This window comes from Onthophagus taurus, chromosome 2 (assembly GCF_036711975.1).
Source record: "Onthophagus taurus isolate NC chromosome 2, IU_Otau_3.0, whole genome shotgun sequence".
NCBI lineage: Eukaryota > Metazoa > Arthropoda > Insecta > Coleoptera > Scarabaeidae > Onthophagus > Onthophagus taurus.
Genome location: NC_091967.1, coordinates 13025219 through 13048244, shown reverse-complemented (window position 1 = coordinate 13048244; position 23026 = coordinate 13025219). Strand labels below are relative to the sequence as shown.

The following is a 23026-nucleotide window of genomic DNA, read 5'->3' as shown; positions in this document are numbered from 1 at the left end:
TCTTTAAATTTTGCCCAGATTTAATATGCGAACGTTTAGTCGGGTTCCTGGAGGAATGAGTTATTTCAAAGTCGTTTGTATGATTGCACTCAAACATGTTTGATGTCACTATATTTAATATTATTAATAATAAAAATGTATTCATTTTAATAGTAGAATTTTTTTAACATTTTCTCGTTATTTTAAATGTCAAAATGGTAATATTTTATATTGTCAGAAAACATGAATGATGTTGACGTTCAATTAGAAATACAGGTACATCTATAATTAATATTTTCTAACTAATAAAAAAACAATACAAAAAAAGATCAAATGAATATCGCTTGAAAATATAAAACAAGAACCTCTAACATTAGGTTCGAAATCGTTGTGGTCTCTAACCGACATCGATGATTGTATTTCCTCTATAAAATCATGAAAAATATCTACTCTGTTATAAAGTCCCGGAAACTCCATTAATCCACATCCTATCCCAGCTGACACAACACCAACTTGAAGATCGTCACAAACGAGTGGACCACCCGAATCGCCTTGACAAGCATCAGCACCAACCATACTAGCATCTTTTGAACAAAAAACCGTATCGGTAATTAGATCTCCGTAAATATCTTGGCATTCTTCCAAAGGAATTGGGTCAACGTCAGCACATTGAGAGTGCGTTTTAAAATGTCGATTAGAATAACGTGGTTTTAATTTATTTTCTCGTTTGAATTCTTCCTTGGTGTTTTGTTCACCAAAACCCATAACAGTAGCAGTACGACACATATTTCCTTTAATCATATCCGAATATTGTTGCCGGGTTACCAGTTTCACTATTTTCACCCTTTTATTCAATTGCACCTCATTTTGAAGTAATATAACACAAATATCATTTTTTAATGGTTCCATTGCAAAATTTGGGTGCATAAAAACGCTAACGATATGGGTCTCTTGAAATCCAGGAACGTGAAGTTCTTCTTGTCCAACTCTTAAAGTATAGTAACGAAGATTTTTCATTCTTTCGCAACAATGAGCTGCCGTTAATGCCCAAGATTTCGATATCAAACTTGCCCCGCACATCATGGTTGATCCAATCATAATCGACGCTAAATATCCATATTGGGCTTCTGAACAATCGTATCCTCTCACGACTCTTTGACGAACTTTCTTTTTTTTCTTCTTCCATTTTTTTGATGAAGATGATGTGGAATTCTCGTACATGATCGTAGTAAAGGCATGCGCGTCTTTGTCATTTGATAAAAATTGTGGCTCAAGGGCTATATTTTCACTGATTTTTAGTTCATTTAAGTTCGTTTGAAGTTCATTTGAAGAAATATTCGTCTCTTGAGATTTTATTGGAAAAGGTATTAACAATAAAAAGAATGTTAATAATACAATATTGTTAGAATTTATCATGGCAGAAATTTTTTCGTGTGATTTTTTTAATTGGCAGTTAGGTTTTATTGTAAAAGTCATTGTCATTTATACGACACACGACTTTGTTTCAATACGACATTTTGATCACGATCAACATACATAAATGTTTTATCAATTTTAGCCAAATACAAATCGGGGAAAAAACGTTAGAAAACGTCGGCCGCCATAGGTGCACGTGATACTTGGGGCGGCAGACGTCTTTTGACTTGCCATTTGGTGCTAGTAAGATTGTATCATTTCTGCCGTTTCCTTCTTCTAGTGTTGAGATGATTTTACCCCAAGGAGCCGAATAAAAACCAATTTCGATAATTAAAAGTACCAGCACACAAACTCTCTGTCCTTCAGAGCATTCATCTTCACTTTATCAACTTCTTTATGAAGCGTACTAATGGCGTCGATGGTTGATCTCCCTTTAGGGTAGCCACACTGGTTATCATGCAGAAGATGCATTTCTTCTGCTTCTCTGTGGAATCTGTCTTTGAGAAGGCTTTCTATCAGTTTACCCGAGACATTACATAGGCACTAAGCCTATATGTCGTTTCAGTCCCTTGTTTTTGCGATTTTTCAATCAACACCAAGGCGGACGTTTTCCATATTTTTGGGAAATTACTTATTGGACACCTGCTGTACACTTCTAAGAAATCTTCCGGGTAACTACTGACTAGGGCTAAAAGTATCTCCGGCAGTATCTTATCAGGTGCGAGAGCCCTTTTATGTTTGCCCCAGTTTTCTAATATGATTCTCCACTGCTTCTTCCGGGATTGCTGATCTATTCATCAACATCCTCGAAATCGGCCGAGATTCTACTCTCATCTACATCTTAACCAACTATTGCCAAATAATCATTTTGATATTAATTTTAAGTTAATTTTAACCTCGTTTATACATATTAAGTATATTTATACCATAATAATTGTTATAAACATCTTTAATAACAAAAATTGCTACATATACAAGAAAGTGATTAAAGAAGTACTCCAGGAAAACTCCCTTTCATAACGGTTTCAGCTTTTCTGCAGTACCCTATAGATACTTTAACAAATTATTGACTTATTAATAACCAAACACTGCTAAGAATACATAAAACATTTGCAAAATAAAAAAGATTATCTCCAGCATGGCTCATACGTGCAACTTCTTGAAAGAAATCTTCATAAATATCAACACGACAATAAAGACCTGGATAATTTGGATTTCCACAGCCAAAACCAGCCGATACAATGCCTATTTGCATATCCTCGCACATAATCGGTCCACCAGAATCACCTTGACAAGCATCTCGGCCTTCATAAGTTGTATCCACTCCACAAAAAATTGTATCGGTGATAAGTTTATGAAACATATCATCGCAATCTTCGTAAACCACTGCTTTTATACTAGCACATTGCACGTGTTTATTAAACGCCCGCCGGGAACGATTATTAACGTTTCTTCGAAATGGTGCCTTTTTGTGCTGATGTCCAAATCCCAAAACGATAGAATCATCACATTTTCCTTCTGAAAGTAAATTAGTAAAATTGTCTTTAGATGCCAATGTTACTATTTTAGCGTCTGCTGCATAGACTGGATCTTGAAGTGATATAATGCAAATATCGCTTTGTAAAGGATTGAAAGAAAAGTCTGGATGTGCAAACACTTGGCGTATTCTGTAAACGTTCGAGGTTGATTTTTGGTCCAAAGTCTTCATACCTATGTGCACCGTATAATAATATAAATCGTTCATAGCAACACAACAGTGAGCCGCCGTTAGTACTAATTTTCGCGACACTAAAGTTCCTCCACAAAAAGGATTCCCACTACCAGATAGAATTGTTGCTAAATATTTATATTGAGCTCTTGCGCAATTGTATCCCTTTACGATTCTTCCCTCAATAGATTTGTTCTTTGCCGTACTTCCTTCAAGTTGAGATCGCTTTTGAATTATTGTCGTTGTTAGATTCATATCGAAATCTAATATTGAATCAAGTAGCGATGTCTCGTTAGAATACATATTCTCAAGTATTGCTGAAGATATTATCATAAAATAACATATTCTCAAAGATATCTGCATAAAATCGATGAAATTTATTAATCTTTGAAAAGTATTTGTTATGTCAAGCAGTTTCCATGAAAACAATTTCTCATTTGCAATAGGTCCCTTGATATAGCTTTGGGATTTCAAACGTTGTTATTCAGATGATTTTATTATCACAAAACAGACGAACAGCAAGAAAAAGTTACAACTAATGAAATCTACGGAAGCTTGCCGTTTAACGTCCAATATAAAATCTTCAAAAATATCAACTCTAGAATATATTCCAGGAGTCGATTGTCCGCATCCTATCCCGGCAGAAACGATGCCAATTTGAGTTTGATTACAAAACATAGGACCACCAGAATCCCCTTGGCATGCATCGCGTCCACTATTAGTTGGATCAGAAGCACAAAACGATGTATCAGTAATTATACCTTTAAAAACAAATCTACAAATATCCGTATCGAGTGCTTTAACATTAACACACTGTACATGAGGATTACGTCTCTTATCAGACGAGTACATCTCATATCTCGTTTTTTTTCCTGCCGCATACGCTGTTTGTGATCCAAAGCCCATTACAAGAGAATTATCACACAATTGACTTTCCATCAACTCTTTGTATTTTTCCTTCGAAGCGACATTTGCCAGTTTAACATCACCATTAATTTGGATTCTATCTCTTAGGTGTAAGATGCAAATGTCACTATCTATAGGTGTTGCGCCATATTGTGGATGAATGTAGATATTCCTTATTCCACTACTCTGTTTATAATATCCATATGGCATAACACTTTGACCAACCCTTACCGAATATCGAAAAAGTAAATACATCTTTGCGCAGCAATGAGCAGCAGTTAACACCAAATTATTGGATATTAAAGACCCACCACAATACGCGCTTCCCCCATACACTATTAAAGCAAGATAAGCATATTGATCCTTAGCACAATTATATCCACTAATTATCCTTCCGAAAACAGTTAAATTTTTGGGAGATCTAATATTTGATGGATGAGGTACACCATTAAATTTTCCAAAAACTGAAGAAACATTAGCATAAATTAAAAATGTTAACAGTAACCAACATTTGAGTAATGTTGACATCGTTGACATTATTAAAATTTGAAGGATCCCATCACTTATGATTTATGATTTATTCGTAAAGTAACGTGAAATAACATCATAACAATTTTGATCATCCCTGTACCTAACCATCCATCTTTGTATCATCCCAGTAACACCACCCTAAAAAATCTAAGTTCTCCAAACATTATTTACAGTTAATTCATTGCTCAACTTTTTAGTTTTTGAACTCAAAAGATAATTTGTTATCTAAACGAATAATTTACGGCGATATACTTAAGAATACAACATTACATTCGTTGTAAATCGACCAATTGAAACCACAACGATTACCATGCATTATTGAGTTTTCGATAAGACGGACGAAACGTCAAAGTTGATTTTTTAGGTTATGTTAAAGTACCATTCCTAGAGACGATGAGTGTTTTCTCAAAATTTCGCGATTTCTTGCACCGCCATCGTAACAAATTCATCGTGACTGGTGTCTTATTCACAGGCACGTTCTTTTTGTTGAGATATGCCCAAAGAAGGCTGCGCGATTGGCAAGAACGCGAGGCGAAAGAAATATTGGAGAGAACTCGGAAACAACAACACTTTGAGAGTACCGAACGAACGTGTAATCAGACGATTATTAATCTTTCTGGTGCACTAAAAAAATCTTTAACGAAAATATTGAATACAGATGATATAGTTGATACTTTAAGAGGTAATCCTGATAATAAAGTTGATTTATGGGAAAAATTAAAGGTAAAATGAATATTTTTAAAGGGATTTATAATAAAAAGGAGTTTTTTTTAGATTCAAACTTTTACAAGGGCATGTACTGCGATATATTTACAAGTTATGTTGGTGATAACGTTGAGGATTCAGTTAAATGTTCTTGGGGGATGTTTGTATAAAGATCCAAGTTTAATATCAACGGAATTACAGGAAAAATATTTAGTGATTTGTCATAGTTTGTTAAATGGTGGTGTACAAAATATTTCTGAGATCATTGAGAAGGAGTTAATTAAGATTTTACGGCCAATAAGTTTATCTAGACAGTTGAAATTAAATGATATAGAAAATATTTTCTATGCACTACAGACGAGTATGGTAACCAGTAACAATAATCCCATTTTAAATTTTAAAGAACATTTAATTACAACGGGAAATAAAACAAATAATAATACCCCAAATGGAAACGAATTCTTTAACACCATGGTAAATTATAAATCACATAAATAATATAGCCTTAAATTTAATCTTTTATTTCAGATTCAAGACACTATCGATCTTTTAGATAGTGATGAAATAAAAAATTTGGCAAATCATTGCGTTAACAGAGGATTTGCACTTTTAAGCGATGGTATTTCCGAATACTACTTACCTCCTCAAAAGGTGATGGAATTACCCGAAGGTGCCCCTTTTGTTCATCCGAGTGATATACAAAAACCAATGGCTAAATTAATTCCCATCATAAACGGATTAGTAGGCAAAAATACGTTCTTTGATCAACTTACTGAGCAATTAGTTCTTAATGCTAAAGTAAAAACGCTCGGGGCGAATATATACGAGTGTTTTTGCAGTACAAAATAGATTTTTATAACATATAGGTTAGGTTTAAAATGTAAAGTAATGAGGGTTAGATTAGTGCGTTTTTAACTGTTTTTTTTTTTTTATTAATTTATCTGGGATATTATAAATAAATACATTTTTTGTAATAAGTTTTTTTTTCTAAATAAAAATTAAAAGTTTTTATTCAAATAATTTGAATTTGCCGCTTTCAATGAGCAGTAATATCACCATTACAAATTAAAAGTCACTAAAATAAAATATGAGAACATGGCGAACTGCGTATGACATTTTCAATTTAGCTCAAAAGTTTTTCGGTTATGTAGTGTTGATTAATTGTATATAATTGGACGTGTTTAGCAATAAAACGGAGAGTAGCAACAATCCAAATGTGGTAAGTTTGTAATTTGTATAAAGATCATAAAACGTAAATTAATTTCTTATATTCTCTACTTATTTACTCGTTAATTATTTTTTTTATTTTATTAATGGATTGCTGACGCCGATAAAGTGAAACGAGCGATAAACACGCCGTTATCATTACTAAGTTTATCAATTGCGCGATTTTATGAATGGAATTTGTTTTTCTGCGCGGCCCATTGCTCAACATTTATCATATTATAAAGTCTATATGCAGACCTCTTGGAATTTTATGCACGTCTGAACGTGTTGACGTTAACTTCTAGTAGTCTTTAATTGAATGAGTGTCTTTATTAGATGCTTACAGTGTATAGTGACCAATACGTTTTATTAAGATAAATTCTAACTAATTTAAATGTACTTTAAGCAATTACTTAATCAACAATAGGTAATTTTTTACTATTTTTTTTACTTCTATAAATAATGATGGATGCTTGACTTGAAATTATGATTGATGATCAGCAAATATTAAAAGAAATAGTTGTCGGAAAATATTCTGGTTTTGCGCAGATGTTTAAACTATTTATAACTAAAGTTAAAGGTTTTTGTAAGTGATTGATGTGGTACTGAATGATTTCTCCTTGAAAACTATCTAAAAGATTATGAATTCAAACATTTGTTTTAAATTAATTGACGGTGATGATTCATTTAACCGCAATAAAATGATTAGATATTTTTCTGTATAGCTTTATTAATTATTGTGTATGTATATAAAAAAATAACTCAATATTTCTATTAATACTGAGATCTAACCTAAAAGATTTGTAAAATAGCATAATGACAGATGAAACTAAAAACTTTCAGAATACCAACATAAATATGTAATTGATTGGAGTACATTACACTCAACTTTCTCTCATTTTATATGACACTTATAAATTACAATATTTCTAAAATGTCCTTCGGTATAACATGGAAATTAAATTTTAAAACATATTTATTTCAATATATCTTTGAATCTGTTGGTTGTTTGTTATATAGGGTGGCTGATATGTGTCACTGCGTTGCTATGGTGATAAAAACTTTTAAAAGTAAGAAAGTAATTTTCAAAGTTCAATATCTCGCAAACTGTTAAGTTTAGTTTTATGATGTGTTTATGAATTTTATTTAGAATTTAGAGATGAACTGAAATATGGAATAATATATTATACAGGTGTTTCATTAAAGAAAACGCACCTTTACTTCGTCGTTATTTTTTGACTGACCCTGTATACTTAATTTATCTTTATTGTAATAGATTTTAAAGAACACTAAACCTTTTGTATGTTAACATACTTTGCTAGCTACAGTGGCGGACAAAAGTCTACACACAGCATTGAATGATGAGTTGTTTGTACAACATAAAATCAGTGTTACAGTGTAATTAGAGATATTTACTTATTCACAAATCGCATAACAATTACATACATACTAAAAATTCAACAAATAATACAAAAATTAATAGGACTAAAGTTTACATACACAATAGTTTTTAACTAAAAGTAAATTATTAGGTAATGTAACGACAATTTTTAAAACTCAATATTTTGATGGCCCTTCTATAACAGCACGCAAGCGTCGTGGCATTGAAGCAACTAAGTTTGTTATCTCTTCTGCTGTTTTCGCATCTATGATTTCGCGCTACCGGATCTTACGTTCCAAAACCTCTCAAAAATGCTTGATTGGATTTAATCCGGATTCTGAAGAGGTGTATTCAACTGCCTGGGTGCATAATATAGCAACCAATGTTAGAGAAGGTTTGCTGTATGCTTGGGGTCATTGTCTTGCTGGAATAATCAGTGATTATTGAGGGTCAAGCTTTTCACTGATGGCTTCAAATTTTGTTCTAAAATACTTTTATATTTATACCAATCTTTCCTACACCAGATGCTGCTACCGCTCCCCAAACCATGACACTACCTCCGGCGTGTACAACTGTTGGTCCAAACTTTTCAACTTCCAAAAAGGTTGCACCAGAAATCCGTTCCCTTGTCGATATGAAATTGAGCAAATTCTAGTCGAAAACGGCGATTCTTTTTTAAAATCAGCAGTTGAACTCTTTGTACGCTACTTGAATGTACAGACTTATTAGATACAGTCGCGATGTGGTCAGCTAATTTTAGTGCGCTAACTCTAGGGTTTTTGCTCACTTCTTTTAACATGGAGCTAATATCTCTTCTAAAAAGTTTCTTTCGCCGACCTATACGAACTGTTGCTCGGCTTAGATTTAGAATTTTGGTCATTTGGAAGTAAGATTTCTTTTCAATGTTTTATCGCCGATTTTCTTATTTCAACAGAAATCTCTTTTTGCGATGATATTTTGCAATCAGTTAAAACAGTGAACTAAATATTAATAACTAGATCTGTAATCCCTACTGAATTAAGAAAAAATAAAATGCAATACTTGATTTCTTTAACTCAAATGCATTGTATAGACTTTGAGATTGTGGGCTTTTGTCGTGTTAGTTTTTGCGTTGTTTGTTGAATTTTTATTATGTAGCTATTGCGCGTTTTGTTTTTTTGTGTCAATAAGTAAGTATTTCTAATCACACTGTATTACTAATTTTCTATTATCTTATTATGTTTTACAAAATCTTCATAATTCAATGAAGACTTTTGTACGCCACTGTATCTTACTTCAGGAGATAATCGATCGTCTTCATACATATCAGCGACCCTGTATATGTTGTAGCTAGGTTTATAGGATTTTTATAATGTATGTGCTTTTATAATTTTATTATGAAAAATGTGATGATAAAAAATTTCAATCAAATTGCGAAATCAGAAGTGGTTCCTTATCTAATCACAAAGCCAATTTTTTTCATACAAACTGAGTTTAATAAGTACAGGGTGTCACAAAAGTCCGGTAGCACAGTATTTCTGTTTTGACATAAATTTTATTCAAACATTAACAAATAACATTGTACAATTGAAATTCGAAGTATTCACCCTTCGCCTTCATACGGACAAGCAGATGCTTTGGGAATGCAGTCATCGTGGCGGAGAGGTATTCGACATCGAGATCGTCCTATGCCTTCTGAAAGACGCTTCTTGTGGGAATAGCACAGGCTTTCAAGGATCAACCACACGGAAAAGTTGAGGGGGTTCAAACCAGGCAAGTAGGGACACCACTGTTAAAGCACCTTAACTATGTGCGCGATCATTAAGTCTTGTTGGAATGTCTATGGGCGTCCATCCAAGGAAGCACTTCTTTCATTAGAATCTCATCAAGGTAGTTGTTCTTGACCCACAAAAATCAGCGGTGTCTTCTTGGTCAAAGTCAATGCGGCCCAAATCATGACTTGAGTAGCATCGGGAAAGTAGCAACCACGCTTATTTTCTTCCTGAATCGTTTGCTCGAGGATTCTGACGTTTTGGCTGTTGAATGTTTGTCCTGTGCACAGATTCACGGCTGATATTTAGCTTCTTAGCCATTTTTCTAAGACTTCTCTTGGAATTCTGGCGGACTTTGTCCCGGATAGGCTTGACCATGGTGGGAATCACGACAGTCTCTGGTATTCTACTTCTGAGAAGATTCTCGATGCTACCGGTTTCCTAATAACTAAGGAATTTTGGATTGGATACCTCTACGGGAAATTTTCTAATCTTTTTCTGAGTCACCCCAGCTTTGTTCAGCTTCAAAATCGTGACTGTCTACGTTGGACATCATTACCTGAAAACGCACAAAGCAATTTTTTTGATACAACAAAATCGAAAAAACTTAAGCTCTCGTACTTTTGTGACACTCTATACTACTGTTTCATCTTTACATTTTTTAAAACGCCCTTTAATTGCTAACTTTTATAAGCTAACTTTCATAGTTTCATCTTTACATCATAATTGCGTTATTCTTTTCCTGAGCAAATCTTTCACATTTCCTGCCATACCACTCGTTTCTTTGTTCACAAAATCTTGCTGGCTGTTTCTAATAGAGCCCTCTCGATGATACTCCATTCTTCATCTATATTTTCACTCAAATCCGTTTCTCTTAGACTTTTACTGATATCTTGCTGATATGCGTGTAGGGTATTCTTAACTTTTCCTACAAATGTATTCCATTTCATTCTCTTTGTGCTTTTGTGCGTTATCATGCTAGATATTCTTTGCTGCAAGATTCTTTTTACTAAGAAATGGTCACTATCACAGTTTACCCCTCTGCATGTTCAACAATTTTATTCGTCCTTGTTGTTCCTGGGATCTGTCACCGTCTGGCCTTATAGATGTCCTTATTTTCATTGCCATGATTTTAGCCATTTGGCACAGTCTTGTTTCATTGTGCAGGGTAAACTTTGCCACTATTTCTGTTGTGTGTTGTTCTTTCTTGTATTAAAGTCGCCCACCGCTATCAGCAAATCATATCCCGTAAATCCGCACCTTCTCCAGGTTATCATACAAAACGTCCTTTTCTTTATAATCACTTGTGGCCAATGAATATCAAAATCAATTTCCAAATATATGAAAAAATTAAATATTTAATGTTTTTTAACTATGTACATTTGAATTTTGAATAAAAGAATCTATTTCAGTAATATTTATTTAATTTTTTTTTATTAAACAGATTCAGAAAACGAATACCATAAAAATCATTTTGTTATACTCGAAGTTTTGAAATTGTTAATAAGCGTGCAATTAAATTTGTGTCGTTTACTATTATCAAAAGTGTCAAAGTTCACTGCAATTCGATGTTTTAAACATTCTAAACTGTTTAATTATGTACTTCCAATCAATTTAAAATTTCCATCGTCGAATACTAAATTTAAACGCTAATTATTTTGTTGTTGTTAGATCCTGTTTCGTGTAATTAAAAACGATGCCAATCAATCCTTAAATAAACGTAAAAGAACAAAATGTCTTCAAATCCCGGAAAGTGTACCTGCGACGACGACCAGACCACTCCCGACACGGACAGTGGCGATTCTGGCGTTTCATCACCAAAGAACGTCACCAAAATTAGAATACCCGCAATATTCAAGAAACTACCCCATTTAAAAGAAAAAAAGGATAAGAAAGATTGTGGAAAATCCGTAGATGGTTACTCATCGCGTTACACTTCCGCGGGAAGTAGCGGAAGCGGTAACGATACGAGCAGCAATAAAAAGTCACCAAAGTGGTCCTTGAAACTGTACTCGAGCAAGAAGAAGAAAAGTTCGCAATATAAAACTTCATGTTGTAAATGTAAATGTTCAAGACGATGCGAAATCACTCCAAGTAATAATAATAGTGATTTGGGTGCTGGTGGGTTATCGGATACTGATGATTCCGCTGACGTTTCGACCAAAAGTAATGAAGAACCAAATTTTGAAAACCGAACAGAAACAGTTGAGGCTACCGGGTGTAATAAAGGACTTATCTTTCCTACTTCTTGTATTACAAATTTACAATGGTAAATTTTTTTTTTGTCATAATTCGAATTATTGAAAATTTGTTTTTACCTAGGGGTGATATAAACATGGAAGATATTGATGAAGAAGCAAGAATCGAAAGAGCTCGCGAAATCGAACAAGGAGTAGATGCGCCACCAAGTTTTCGACATGCGCGAAGAGTCCAGCTTCTTTGTGGCGACGAAAACGATCAAGCGCTTCGACGTTTACAAATTTTGTGTCCACCTGATGTGACCATTGATTCGCTAAGAGCTTTATTCCAGAATGTTACTTTACGGTCGTGTCCGCTGGATGTTATTACAGGGTGTCACACACAAGTGGATTTTATTCATTGCTTAGTCCCAGATCTCCTTAACATTACCAATTGTAGTTTTTATTGGGGTAAGTTAGAATAAAAAAATTTATTATAATAAATTTTAACTTAATGATATAATTAATTATTGAATTTAGGTAAAATGGATCGTTACGAAGCGGAACGTCTCCTCGATGGTAAACGCGAAGGTACGTTTCTTCTTCGCGATTCCGCCCAAGAAGAGTTCCTTTTTAGCGTTTCCTTCCGCAAATACGGCAGATCATTACACGCTCGTATAGAGCAATGGAATCACAAATTTAGTTTTGATTCTCATGATCCGGGTGTTTATACTTCAAACACCGTTTGTGGTTTAATTGAGCATTACAAAGATCCAAGTAGTTGTATGTTTTTCGAACCAATGCTCACATGGCCGTTACATCGTAACTTTGTTTTCTCATTACAACACCTTTGTAGAGCATCAATTGTTGGTAAATTAGCTTACGATGATGTTAATCAATTACATCTCCCGAAATCTCTTAAAGTTTATTTAAAAGAGTATCATTATAGGCAAAAAGTTAGAGTGGAAAGATTTGATGATGATGTTGCTTGGCTTGATTTAAGGAATTCAACAGCAACCTCTTAAATTTTTTGTTGATTTTGTTGATAGATTAGTTACCAAAATTAATAAGGTTTCGATTTTTTGGAATGTTGGAATGTTTTGTGATTTTTTTTATGGTTTATGAAATGGGGAAATTTATAAATACTCAAGTTGTTTTCATAAATTTAATTATTTATTAAGTTAAATTTTAGTTTTTTTTTTTAAGTTTGTTTTGATTTGATTGTTGCATTTGATAACGATTAATTAATGATTGTGCATTTCTCATTGCATAAATGAAATTTAGTTTTATGGAAACAAATTTTAATTAAGTAGGGCTATTTAAGGTAGATACATATCAACTAATTGATAAATAAAATGAATAAAAGACAAAATGTCCTTTTATTTAATTAGATTTGTTAAATTATTAACTTTGTTGCAGAAAATATTTTGGGAAGATCTAAAATAAAAATATTTGTGATTACAAAACAGTATTAGAATCATTTTTTATATAAATAAAATTAATCATTGTAACTAAAATAAATCCGAACAAGTTTTATTTATTAATATTTAGAACAAAAACCAAAAAATCTCATTAAAACATTCTAATTTCAATAAATCGTAACTGAATCGATTTTAAACATTGTTGACTTAGTCGATATTAGACAAAATGGAAATAAGCTATTTTCTCATTATATTAAAAAAGTTTATTACTTATCAGCAATCCGTTTGCAAGTTGTGCAATAATCCTAAAGCATTCATTCACTTTAAAAATTGTAAACGGAAATGCGACCTTGCATTAATGACGTAGTTAAAAAAATAGTGTCCTATCGTTGACATAAGATTCCAGTATTTTTTTATAATGTTTATTTTATATTTGTAGGAAATATTTACTTTATATCGAATGAAAATATTTAATTTAAGGAATGCGAAGATTCTGAATTTTAAACAAAAAATTGAAATAAAATTTTGTTTCTTAATTAAAAACAAGGTTTATTTAAAATTAACCAAGTAACATAAATAAGGATTAGCTTTTAAGTTTTTTTTTAATTCTTAATAAATCAAAGTTTGATCATTGATGATCACATTGCCTTTATTATTATTGAACGACGTAGTTAGTTTAAAAAATTCAATTACAATTTCGTTTGAACTTTAATATCATTGTAATAAAGATATTTTAAAAAGTTAACAATTCAGTCCACTTAAACAAATTGTTTTTAATGAACAATTCAACATCACTTAATTTATATGTATTTTTTTAAAATTGGTTTTTTAGTTAATTAATATCGCATTTATTGCGAATATGAGTAAAATGAATATGTATGATAGAATAAAAAATATTTTTTTAAATAACTTGTATCCGATAATGAATTTGTGGACAAATTCGATTATGTTGTAAATAGTTTGTAAATTTTGTATGATATTTGAGTATACTTAATTTATTGCAAATAATGTTTCTACAACTTTCGTATAATTACATTTGTTTTTTGCATTGTAAAGTACAAATACAAGTTGTATGCAACAATTTTTCGTTTTTATTCTTTACACCAATCCCCTGAATTATAAGGCACTTGTTTTACACGATTTATAAATTGACAAATTTCAAAAAACTAGTAAAAATGTATATTCCGCCTCATATACATCTATAAAAAGATTTGATGCCATTTTTTTCGGTTGATAGTGATGAAAAGAACAGGGGATTCCCAGGGTTGTAAAATATATACATTTATATGCTTCGATTTCAGTGTAAAATGCTTTAATCAATAGGAAGAAGTCTATTAAGAATTAGCAAAAAAAACCTACGCAATTGTTAATTACGGATTTCATGACAAAGTCTTGAGATCTTCCCTAATTCGTCAACCAATGAGGCAGAATCACATCAAGAAAGCTCAAGTGATGAGAGTGACTATCAGAAAATATTGATAGTTCATGGAAGTGATGGAACTTATAATTAAGTTTTAAGAGTCTGTTTTTTAATTTTTTGCTCCCAATGTAAAATAAATTAAATATGTACTTATATTACTTTCATATGATTATTGTTTTATGAACTAAGTACAATTTTGAGTTTTCCTTACTTTTGTTTTACTTAAATAAACGACTGAATCATGCATATTTTTCATCTCACACCATTTTGCTTAGCAAAATCCAAGATTTCAAATTGCATGGTTTTGTGCAGAACCTATTTTCCATGTAAATTGGGGATAAGTGAATATAATTATGCTATATTAGAAACTAATACCAATATAATGCAAAATAATGATTTCTGATAACAAAACTTTTATTATAATTAAATTGTTATAACAATTTTAACGATTATTTTTATTTAACTTATTAGTTTTTTGCCAACGGATTTTTAACAACAATTATCACCGAATCACCACGAAGAAACATCTTCGATATAAACCGATCTCTTGCAACCGGCTTTTTGCACTATAACAAAAAACATTTTTCGTAAGTAGATATTAAACAATTTTAGAAATTAATAACCTACCAATCCTTTCCCTTTTCTATGATCTTCTTTCCACATTTCACGAACATTCTCAAGAATCATATTCATATGTCGATCAAACGTTTTAACTCTCCCCAAAATTTTCTTATTATTGCGACAATTGATTAAAACTTGAGTATGATTAAGAACTGATTGTTTCAAAATCGATAATGGACCAACTTCAAGCTCAGGTTCTAACTTTAATTCTGTATTATTCGTCATTTTTACGAGCTTTATTATTTTAGCTTAAACAAACGTATTTGAAACGTTCAAGAAAGCAATCTGTCAATAGAAACTAATACCAACATAACACAAAAAAGATTTCTAATAATCAAAATTTGATTGCGATTAAATTGTTAAAAGTTTTAATGATTATTTTAATATTAATCAAGTTATTTTATTTAAGTTATTTATCTTCCAATCTATTAAATAAGTACATCTCCAATATAAATAAACACCAACATAACAAAAAAAATAAAATCCCTAGATTCCTACACATCACTTCATTGGTCACATTTCCACATCTTTAAAATAGGTTATGTTAAATATTCAAACTATTTAAATTATTTTTATCGGATTGTTTGCTTTATTATCAAATATAAGTGAGATTTGAGTTTATGAGATTACAGTTGAGATTATAACCGGTAAGAGTCAAGTATAAATCAATTTTTTGCAATGATGTAACTTTGATAATTTTTGCAGATATCAAAATGCAGGATAAACCAGCGGAAGGTGTTGAAAGTAAAAAGGCCTTAAAAAAGGAGGCGAAGAAAGCTGAAAAAGCCGCTAAACGTGCCGAGCATAAAGAAGCATCTGGAAAAGTTCAACCTACTGTTGAAAATGAAGGTAAAAAACCCAGATTTAACTAAAATATATTTATTTATGTGGCGACAATTTTTAGTTGATTACTCTCAGGGAAAATATGGCGTTTTACCTTTAATAAGATCGGATACGAATGCTATAAATCGCGACTTTACCGATGTAAAAGATCTAAGTGGTACAATTGTTGGAAAAACAGTTTGGGTGAGAGCTAGATTGCATACGGTTAGGGGACGTGGAAAGCAATGTTTTATGGTGTTAAGACAACGAGAGTTTACAATTCAAGCAGTTTTTAATGTCAGCGATAATGTTTCTAAACAAATGGTTAAATTTGCAAGCAAGTTAGTTAATTAAATAATTTTTTCTGCAATTTTTTTGCAACAAAATAATTTTTTAGCATCTCTAAAGAAAGCATTGTTGATCTCCAAGCTGAAGTTGTAAAAGCTGCTGCAGAAATCAGCGGGTGTTCTCAACGCGATGTTGAATTAGATTCAAAAGAAATTTGGGTTGTTTCAGCTTCTGCCCCACAATTACCTTTACAAATTGAAGATGCTTCTCGTCCAGAAACTGCAGAGGTATTTTTATTTAATTATTTATTTTTTAAAATAAAATTATTATTTTAGTCTGATGGATTAAATATTCGTGTAAATCAAGATACACGGTTGGACAATAGAGTTTTGGATTTGCGAACACCAGCAAATCAGGCTATTTTCAGATTAGAAGCCGGTGTTTGTAAATTATTCAGGGATACTTTAACCGATCTTGGATTCACTGAGATTCACACCCCAAAAATTATTTCAGCTGCCTCTGAAGGTGGAGCAAATGTATTCACTGTGAGTTATTTCAAAGGTAAATTACACTAAAAAATTATTTTTGGACAAATAAATTAATTTTTGTACTTTTAGGATCAGCTTATTTAGCTCAAAGCCCACAACTTTATAAACAAATGGCGATTGCTGCCGATTTTGACAAGGTTAAGATTATATTAATTATCATTATTATTAATATTATCTTTTTTGAGTAGGTTTTCACTGTTGGGGCTGTTTTTCGAGCTGAAGATTCAAACACACACCGACATTTAACTGAATTTGTTGGTCTCGACTTGGAAATGTCTTTTAAATATCATTATCATGAAGTTTTACACACAATTGGTGCCATGTTTTGTAGCATATTCCAAGGATTAAGAGACAAGTAATTCAAAACCACTTATTTTAATTTAATCATTTAAATTATTCTTTTTTTAAAGTTATTCTCGCGAAATAGAAATTGTTGGAAAACAATTCGCCGTGGAACCTTTCACTTTCTTAGACCCACCTTTGATTCTTCAATATGATGAAGGTCGAAAAATGTTAGCTGAAGCTGGAGTTGAAGTTGGGCCTGAAGAGGATTTAAGTACACCGGCGGAAAAGCTTTTGGGGCGTCTCGTTAAAGTGAAATACGACACCGATTTTTATATGCTTGATAAATATCCTTTGGCTGTACGCCCATTTTATACAATGCCGGACCCTAATGAGCCAAAAAAATCAAATTCGTATGATATGTTTATGCGCGGAGAAGAGATTCTTAGCGGAGCTCAACGTATTCACGACCCACAATTGTTAACTGAGAGAGCTAGTCATCATGGAATTGGTGATTACTAAAAATATTTTTGTTTGAAACATTTAATTTTTGGGGTAATTTCAGATTTATCAAAGATTGCTGCGTACATTGACGCTTTTAAATTCGGTTGTCCTCCCCATGCTGGAGGCGGGATTGGAATGGAAAGAGTTGTTATGTTATATCTTGGATTAGATAATATTAGAAAAACTTCTATGTTCCCGCGTGATCCTAAACGGATTACTCCTTAATGCTTTGTATTTTATATGAAGATAAATGTAATCATTGTGGTAATAAGTTACCACAATGATTATTCTTATTATTATTCATTTTTGATAATAAGTATGAATTCAATTTAATAATCACCAAGTCTGTTATTGTTTACCTAGATATGATGAAATTGTAAGTTGATCTTTCAATTTTGGCGTTATCCAGTGTGCGCCATCAGGAGGCGAACTAGCATTAGCACTTACAATTGGACCGCGTTATGCATCACTTGACTAAGCGACAAATGAACAATGTTGAGAAAAACGAGATTTTCGTTTTCATCTCTCTAAAAATATAAGACTTCGCAGAATAGACAGACTCAAACTTATTGAAAATTGTCTATTTGATCACAGAACACTGATGACAGCCATCATAAGCACAGAATCCACTTGATCAGTTGTTTTATGATTATACAGGTGTTTCTGTAAGTCGTGGCATTTTAATTACAAATACTAGAGTCATAATGATGTTTTGTGTAAAAATTTTTGAAGAAAATTATCTAGAGTTTGATTTTGTACTTTTCAACTGGTTTCTATTTTATATAGAATTTACGTCTAACTAGTTTCGATCGTTGGCCATCTTCAGAGACTCTACAAATAGATTAACATCCTCATCCTACCCTTTTACAAACAAGTTTCTTAATATTTCTTTTTCTTTTATTAAAAAGATCACATATCAAAGTCGAAATCAGATTATTAGTTACTAATTTACAAAATTAAAGTTTAAAAGGTTGTAAAATGAAATTAAGGACGAAGTGTTACAAGTTTACGCAGTTTTTTAACAAAAAAAAATATTAAAAAACTCGATATTAAAAATCGACGATTTTTTTTAATCAATGTGAAATGACCTAAAAAACACGTTAAAAATAAAAAGAAAGTGCGGAAAAGTGACTTAACACCTTTGATTATATGTAATATGGATTGAGCCAACGAGAGAGATAGCATGCGCAAGGGGCGCATGGTGATCGAACCAAGATAGACATAGAAACGTACTGACATATAATGGACGTGCGTTAATTTTGGCGGTAAATTTAAAACAAAATTAATAAATGAGAAAAGAAAAAAAAATAAAATAAAATTTCCTTATTATTTATAATACTTACAGGTGATGTGAAACTGTATTATCGCGAACTTTGCACTCGAAACAATACATTTTTAAACATAATGGTGTGCCTGGCTGTGACACAACAAAACGATAAACGTCAGGTTTGACACTTTTGTGCGCATGCGCCCGTCTGGTTAGTACCGTTTTATGTCTATCTTTGTTACACTTTCACATTATCGCTTTCCATCTGCGTCTATTCACTTTGAGCCACATTTTTGTTAGTAGATATATTCAGTTGCTCAATCCATATTATATATAATCAAAGCTTAACACTATACCTAACTTCAGGTTTAAAATGTCAACCTCAATTTTGACATATTTGTAATCTTCATTAAAAATCCTTTAAAATGAGAACAAACACGACATAATTTATCTTCAATATTTATGATGTTATGGTCAACTTCCGGTTGAGAATGTCAACGTCAATTTTGACATATATGTAATCGTGAAAAATCCTTTAAAATGAGTCCAAACATGATACGTTTAATTCCAATGTTACTCGAGATATAAGCAACTTCCGATTTGAAATGTCAATGTCATTTTGACATATTCTTAATTTTTATAAAATGTATTTAATATTTGTCACAAAAACAAAAATATAATAAAAAAAAATCAAAAATTAAGGTTGGTATTAATATTTAAAAATTAAATTGCTATCTTCATTGTTGCTAACTTCGGGTTTAATGTTTTTTATTCTAACTTATTTGTTTTTTGAGATAAGTTAATGAAGATGACAAATATGTCAAAATTGATGTTGACGTTTCAAACCGGAAGTGATTGTATCTCCATTAATATCAAAGTTAAATATGTCGAGTTTGTATTCATTTTAAAGGATTTTTTTATAAAGTTGACAAATATGTCAAAATTAATAGTTGGAAGATCGAACTTTTTGGTTTTTTGAGATAAATGCGCCATGTTTGGACTCACTTTAAAGTTTATTTTATGAAGATTACGAATATAATAATAAAATTAAAGTTTACATTAACAACTGAAAGTTTTTTTCATGACTAAACACGAATATTTCTAGTTTTAGGTCTAGTGTTAGTTCTAGTTTTAGTGCAATAAAAATATGCAACATAGTGATATTTTATGCTAACCTACCACTGTCGTTTGTAAAATGGATAAGATGAGAGATGTTAATATATTTGTAGAGTCTCTGAAGATGGCCAGGGACTGAAACTAGTTAGACTTAAATTCTATATAAAATAAAAGACAAACTTTTAATTTTATACTAACATCATTCATTTATTTTTTCTATTGTAGAATTTCTTGGTCTATCTAAGTGTCGTATCTAAGTCGGTTCTTAGACGTATGATGCAAATCGGACTTAAAATCGTATAACGTGATTAGCTTAGTAGTATTAGCGCTTAGCTTTATCCTTTAAACAAATGGTATTTTAGGTCTTTTTTCTAAGATAAGTTACACCTTTACCTACCAGACAGCATGAAAATCTCTAAAAACGATCAAATGTCGCTTAGTCAAGTGATATATAACGCGGTCCAATTAATTGTTGTTAACAGAGAAATCATCTAAAACTTTCAATGACGTGAAGTAAATCTATCTGGGATTAAAATTAAACTAGGAAAATTATATATATATTTCTTTTATTGTTTATTTTACACAATAAACATAAAAAAATTCTTGTTTAAAGTGATTCAAATTTTAAGTAAATAGATTTTCTTGGACTTAATAAAAAAATTCTTCCATCAAATTCCATATCTTTATACTTGTCCACAGGAACAACTCTAAATTTTGAAAGAATTTTAATAACACCTACTAAAATAGCTGCTTTTCCAAATCTTAAACCTACAAAAAAAACTTTGGTGTTTATATTTTTGCATCAATAAAAAAAGTTGGAAATTTACCAATACAATGTCTGGGTCCTTGACCAAAAGTTATATTTAATAAATTATCCTTAATATTAGCACTATTAAATCTTTCCGGATCAAATTTATTCGGGTGGCTAAAATTGTTGGGGTCATAGTTCACGCCTTGAATGGAAATGTAAACGTTTGTTCCGCGATCAATAGTAATGTTTGTGTTTGGAATTTGATAATCGTTTAAACACACGCGGTCGAGGAATGGTAGGACGGGATATTTTCTGTATGTTTCTAAAAATATCGATATAATTGAATAATAAGAGATTATTAGGCGATTTCTTAAAATACCTTCAGTTACCATATTTAGATAAGTCATTCTTCTAATTGTATTATAAGAAATATATCCGTCATTATCTAATAAAGTCGTTTGGATTTCTTCTCTAAGTTTTTCTTGTATTTCTGGATGATGAGCTAATTCGTGGAATAAAAACATTAAAGATGAACCAATTGTTTCAAATCCAGCAACCCAAAATTGAAGGGCTTGAGCGTATATTTCATTTTTGTCTAAAAATAGAACCATAATTATTTATTTATTTATGTAAATAATATTAAACCTTGAATATAAATTTGTTTTTTATCCAACTCTAAAATTTTCCCAACGAAGTCATCTATGTTTGTATCATCTCTATTTCGTATCCTTTTAATTTCTTCAATCATTTTAACAACAAATCCCGATCCTTCTAAATCTATGAATTTCATGTTAAACTTTTCCACTAAATTAGGTAAAACGAAATATGATATAAATTGTATTCCCCTCCAAAGATTGCAGGGGAAAATTTTTTTTGTGAAAGTTCTCGAAATTGCGTCGTTGTCCATAAAAGAATTTGCTTCTATTCCCAAAGCGTTTGCTGTAATAACGTCAGTAGAAAACGTATGAAACATTTCTTTGGCATCTAATTTTCTATTTTCATGAGTTTTTATGAAATCAACTAAATTATCACCAACTTTATTTAAATTTGGATACATTCGCCGTATTTTTCCAGTTGTAAAAGTTGCGCTAAAGCTTTTCCTCATTAATCTCCAACTCGGATTCCTTAAAGCAAACATCATCTTCGTCCCTAACGGATCACCTTCGTAATTTGTAGCCACAGTTCTATGATTAAAATTTTCAAAATCCTTCACTAAAATCGTTTTTATCAAGTTTACATCTTTCAATAAAACACTTGGAGTAGCACCAATGTGGAAACCCACTAATTTATTTTCTGTCCGATTATACGCATTCCAAAGAAAATCACCAATCGACATTTGTAATGTTAACATTTTTAATGTTCCTATTATTGAAAATATCGATAGGGAGTGCACATTTTTTTTTAACCAATAATATTTTAAAGAAAAAAAGTAAGAAATTAGTGTTAAAAATGCAAAGAATAATAAAACGAGTAATGTCGACATTATTGAACTAAATTTATGAAAATGAAATGTATTTGAAAGTTATCCGGTTGTAAGGTTTTTAATTTGTTTGCTTTGACTTATCTATTTATGTAGAATAATAGTAATTTACTCGTATTTTGAACTAAACTAATTGACCTTGTTAGTTGAGGTCATGAACATTTGTTAGTCTTCCGGTCTGAGTCTAAACCAAGTCTATACTACTGTTCTGTGGTCTAAACGCACTCTTAGCTTAAAATCCACGTTTCCTTCAGAAATCGTCCCTGGATGAAATGAATCCTGTAGACTTTAATATTGTTCAAAGTTCTTTACTTGCACAATCTTTGTCATAGGGGTGAAATTAATTCGTTCCATGATTTATAGCCTCCCATAAGCGTATGACTAATAAAATAAGAAAGAAAATTAATTTTAGTTGAAGTTGTATAATAAAACGTTATCTCACATCTTCTTATAGCTTTATAAACGAGTTAATGACATAAAAATGTCACACAATGTATTCAAGAATGAGTTTAATTTAAAAGATGACCTTTAGAAAAGATTAATAATGACCTTCGTGTTATTTTTATTGCTATCGATAAATATTTTTTTCGTCCTTAAAGAAATAAAACTCGTTTTGTATAAATAATCAGATAAGCATCGTATAAAAGATGGCATATAAAATTAGAAATTAGTACTCCAACAACTCGATCAAGAATTATGTGGTTTATTATTTACTTACTTTCTATACCTCTAATTTGGTTCTTTTA

At 31.4% G+C, this 23026-nt stretch overlaps 7 protein-coding genes across 10 annotated transcripts; 3 read left to right on the top strand and 4 right to left on the bottom strand.

Annotated features, from left to right (window-relative positions):
* Nucleotides 1-2458: 2458 nt before the first annotated feature.
* On the bottom strand, nt 2459-3406 carry LOC139429163 (trypsin-like). Its single transcript, XM_071194662.1, has one exon. The coding sequence runs from the start codon at nt 3404-3406 to the stop codon at nt 2459-2461; it is 948 nt and encodes a 315-aa protein (XP_071050763.1).
* Nucleotides 3407-3497: 91 nt separating this feature from the next.
* Nucleotides 3498-4557, bottom strand: LOC139429012 (trypsin-3-like). Its single transcript, XM_071194308.1, has one exon. It carries the CDS (start codon nt 4544-4546, stop codon nt 3584-3586), a length of 963 nt encoding a protein of 320 aa, XP_071050409.1. The 5' UTR covers nt 4547-4557; the 3' UTR covers nt 3498-3583.
* A 290-nt stretch (nt 4558-4847) lies between these two features.
* On the top strand, nt 4848-6256 carry LOC111425850 (peroxin 3). Its single transcript, XM_023060125.2, has 3 exons — nt 4848-5263; nt 5315-5719; nt 5774-6256. Exons 1-3 carry the CDS (start codon nt 4934-4936, stop codon nt 6092-6094), a joined length of 1056 nt encoding a protein of 351 aa, XP_022915893.1. The 5' UTR covers nt 4848-4933; the 3' UTR covers nt 6095-6256.
* A 78-nt stretch (nt 6257-6334) lies between these two features.
* On the top strand, nt 6335-12869 carry LOC111425849 (Suppressor of cytokine signaling at 36E). Of its 3 annotated transcripts, none has more exons than XM_023060121.2 (4): nt 6335-6464; nt 11255-11852; nt 11906-12231; nt 12301-12869. In XM_023060121.2, exons 2-4 carry the CDS (start codon nt 11317-11319, stop codon nt 12783-12785), a joined length of 1347 nt encoding a protein of 448 aa, XP_022915889.1. In that variant the 5' UTR covers nt 6335-6464; nt 11255-11316; the 3' UTR covers nt 12786-12869. The 3 variants fall into 3 exon arrangements, with proteins under 3 accessions (XP_022915889.1, XP_022915891.1, XP_071050408.1); XM_023060123.2 differs by lacking the exon at nt 6335-6464 and adding an exon at nt 6786-6878; XM_071194307.1 differs by lacking the exon at nt 6335-6464 and adding an exon at nt 9495-9584.
* Nucleotides 12870-15068: 2199 nt separating this feature from the next.
* On the bottom strand, nt 15069-15447 carry LOC111425980 (probable small nuclear ribonucleoprotein Sm D2). Its single transcript, XM_023060302.2, has 2 exons — nt 15229-15447; nt 15069-15167 (listed from the first exon to the last, which is right to left on the bottom strand). Exons 1-2 carry the CDS (start codon nt 15445-15447, stop codon nt 15069-15071), a joined length of 318 nt encoding a protein of 105 aa, XP_022916070.1.
* A 221-nt stretch (nt 15448-15668) lies between these two features.
* Nucleotides 15669-18005, top strand: LOC111425939 (aspartyl-tRNA synthetase). The gene is made up of 9 exons (XM_023060230.2): nt 15669-15869; nt 15928-16071; nt 16127-16385; nt 16442-16619; nt 16668-16893; nt 16950-17017; nt 17069-17235; nt 17291-17673; nt 17728-18005. The coding sequence occupies exons 2-9, from the start codon at nt 15936-15938 to the stop codon at nt 17889-17891; spliced, it is 1581 nt and encodes a 526-aa protein (XP_022915998.2). The 5' UTR covers nt 15669-15869; nt 15928-15935; the 3' UTR covers nt 17892-18005.
* Nucleotides 18006-20604: 2599 nt separating this feature from the next.
* On the bottom strand, nt 20605-22558 carry LOC111425934 (cytochrome P450 6k1-like). Of its 2 annotated transcripts, XM_023060224.2 has the most exons (4): nt 21446-22558; nt 21180-21395; nt 20877-21122; nt 20605-20817 (listed from the first exon to the last, which is right to left on the bottom strand). In XM_023060224.2, exons 1-4 carry the CDS (start codon nt 22281-22283, stop codon nt 20657-20659), a joined length of 1461 nt encoding a protein of 486 aa, XP_022915992.2. In that variant the 5' UTR covers nt 22284-22558; the 3' UTR covers nt 20605-20656. The 2 variants fall into 2 exon arrangements, with proteins under 2 accessions (XP_022915992.2, XP_022915991.2); XM_023060223.2 differs by having other exon boundaries at nt 20877-21395.
* Nucleotides 22559-23026: the final 468 nt, after the last annotated feature.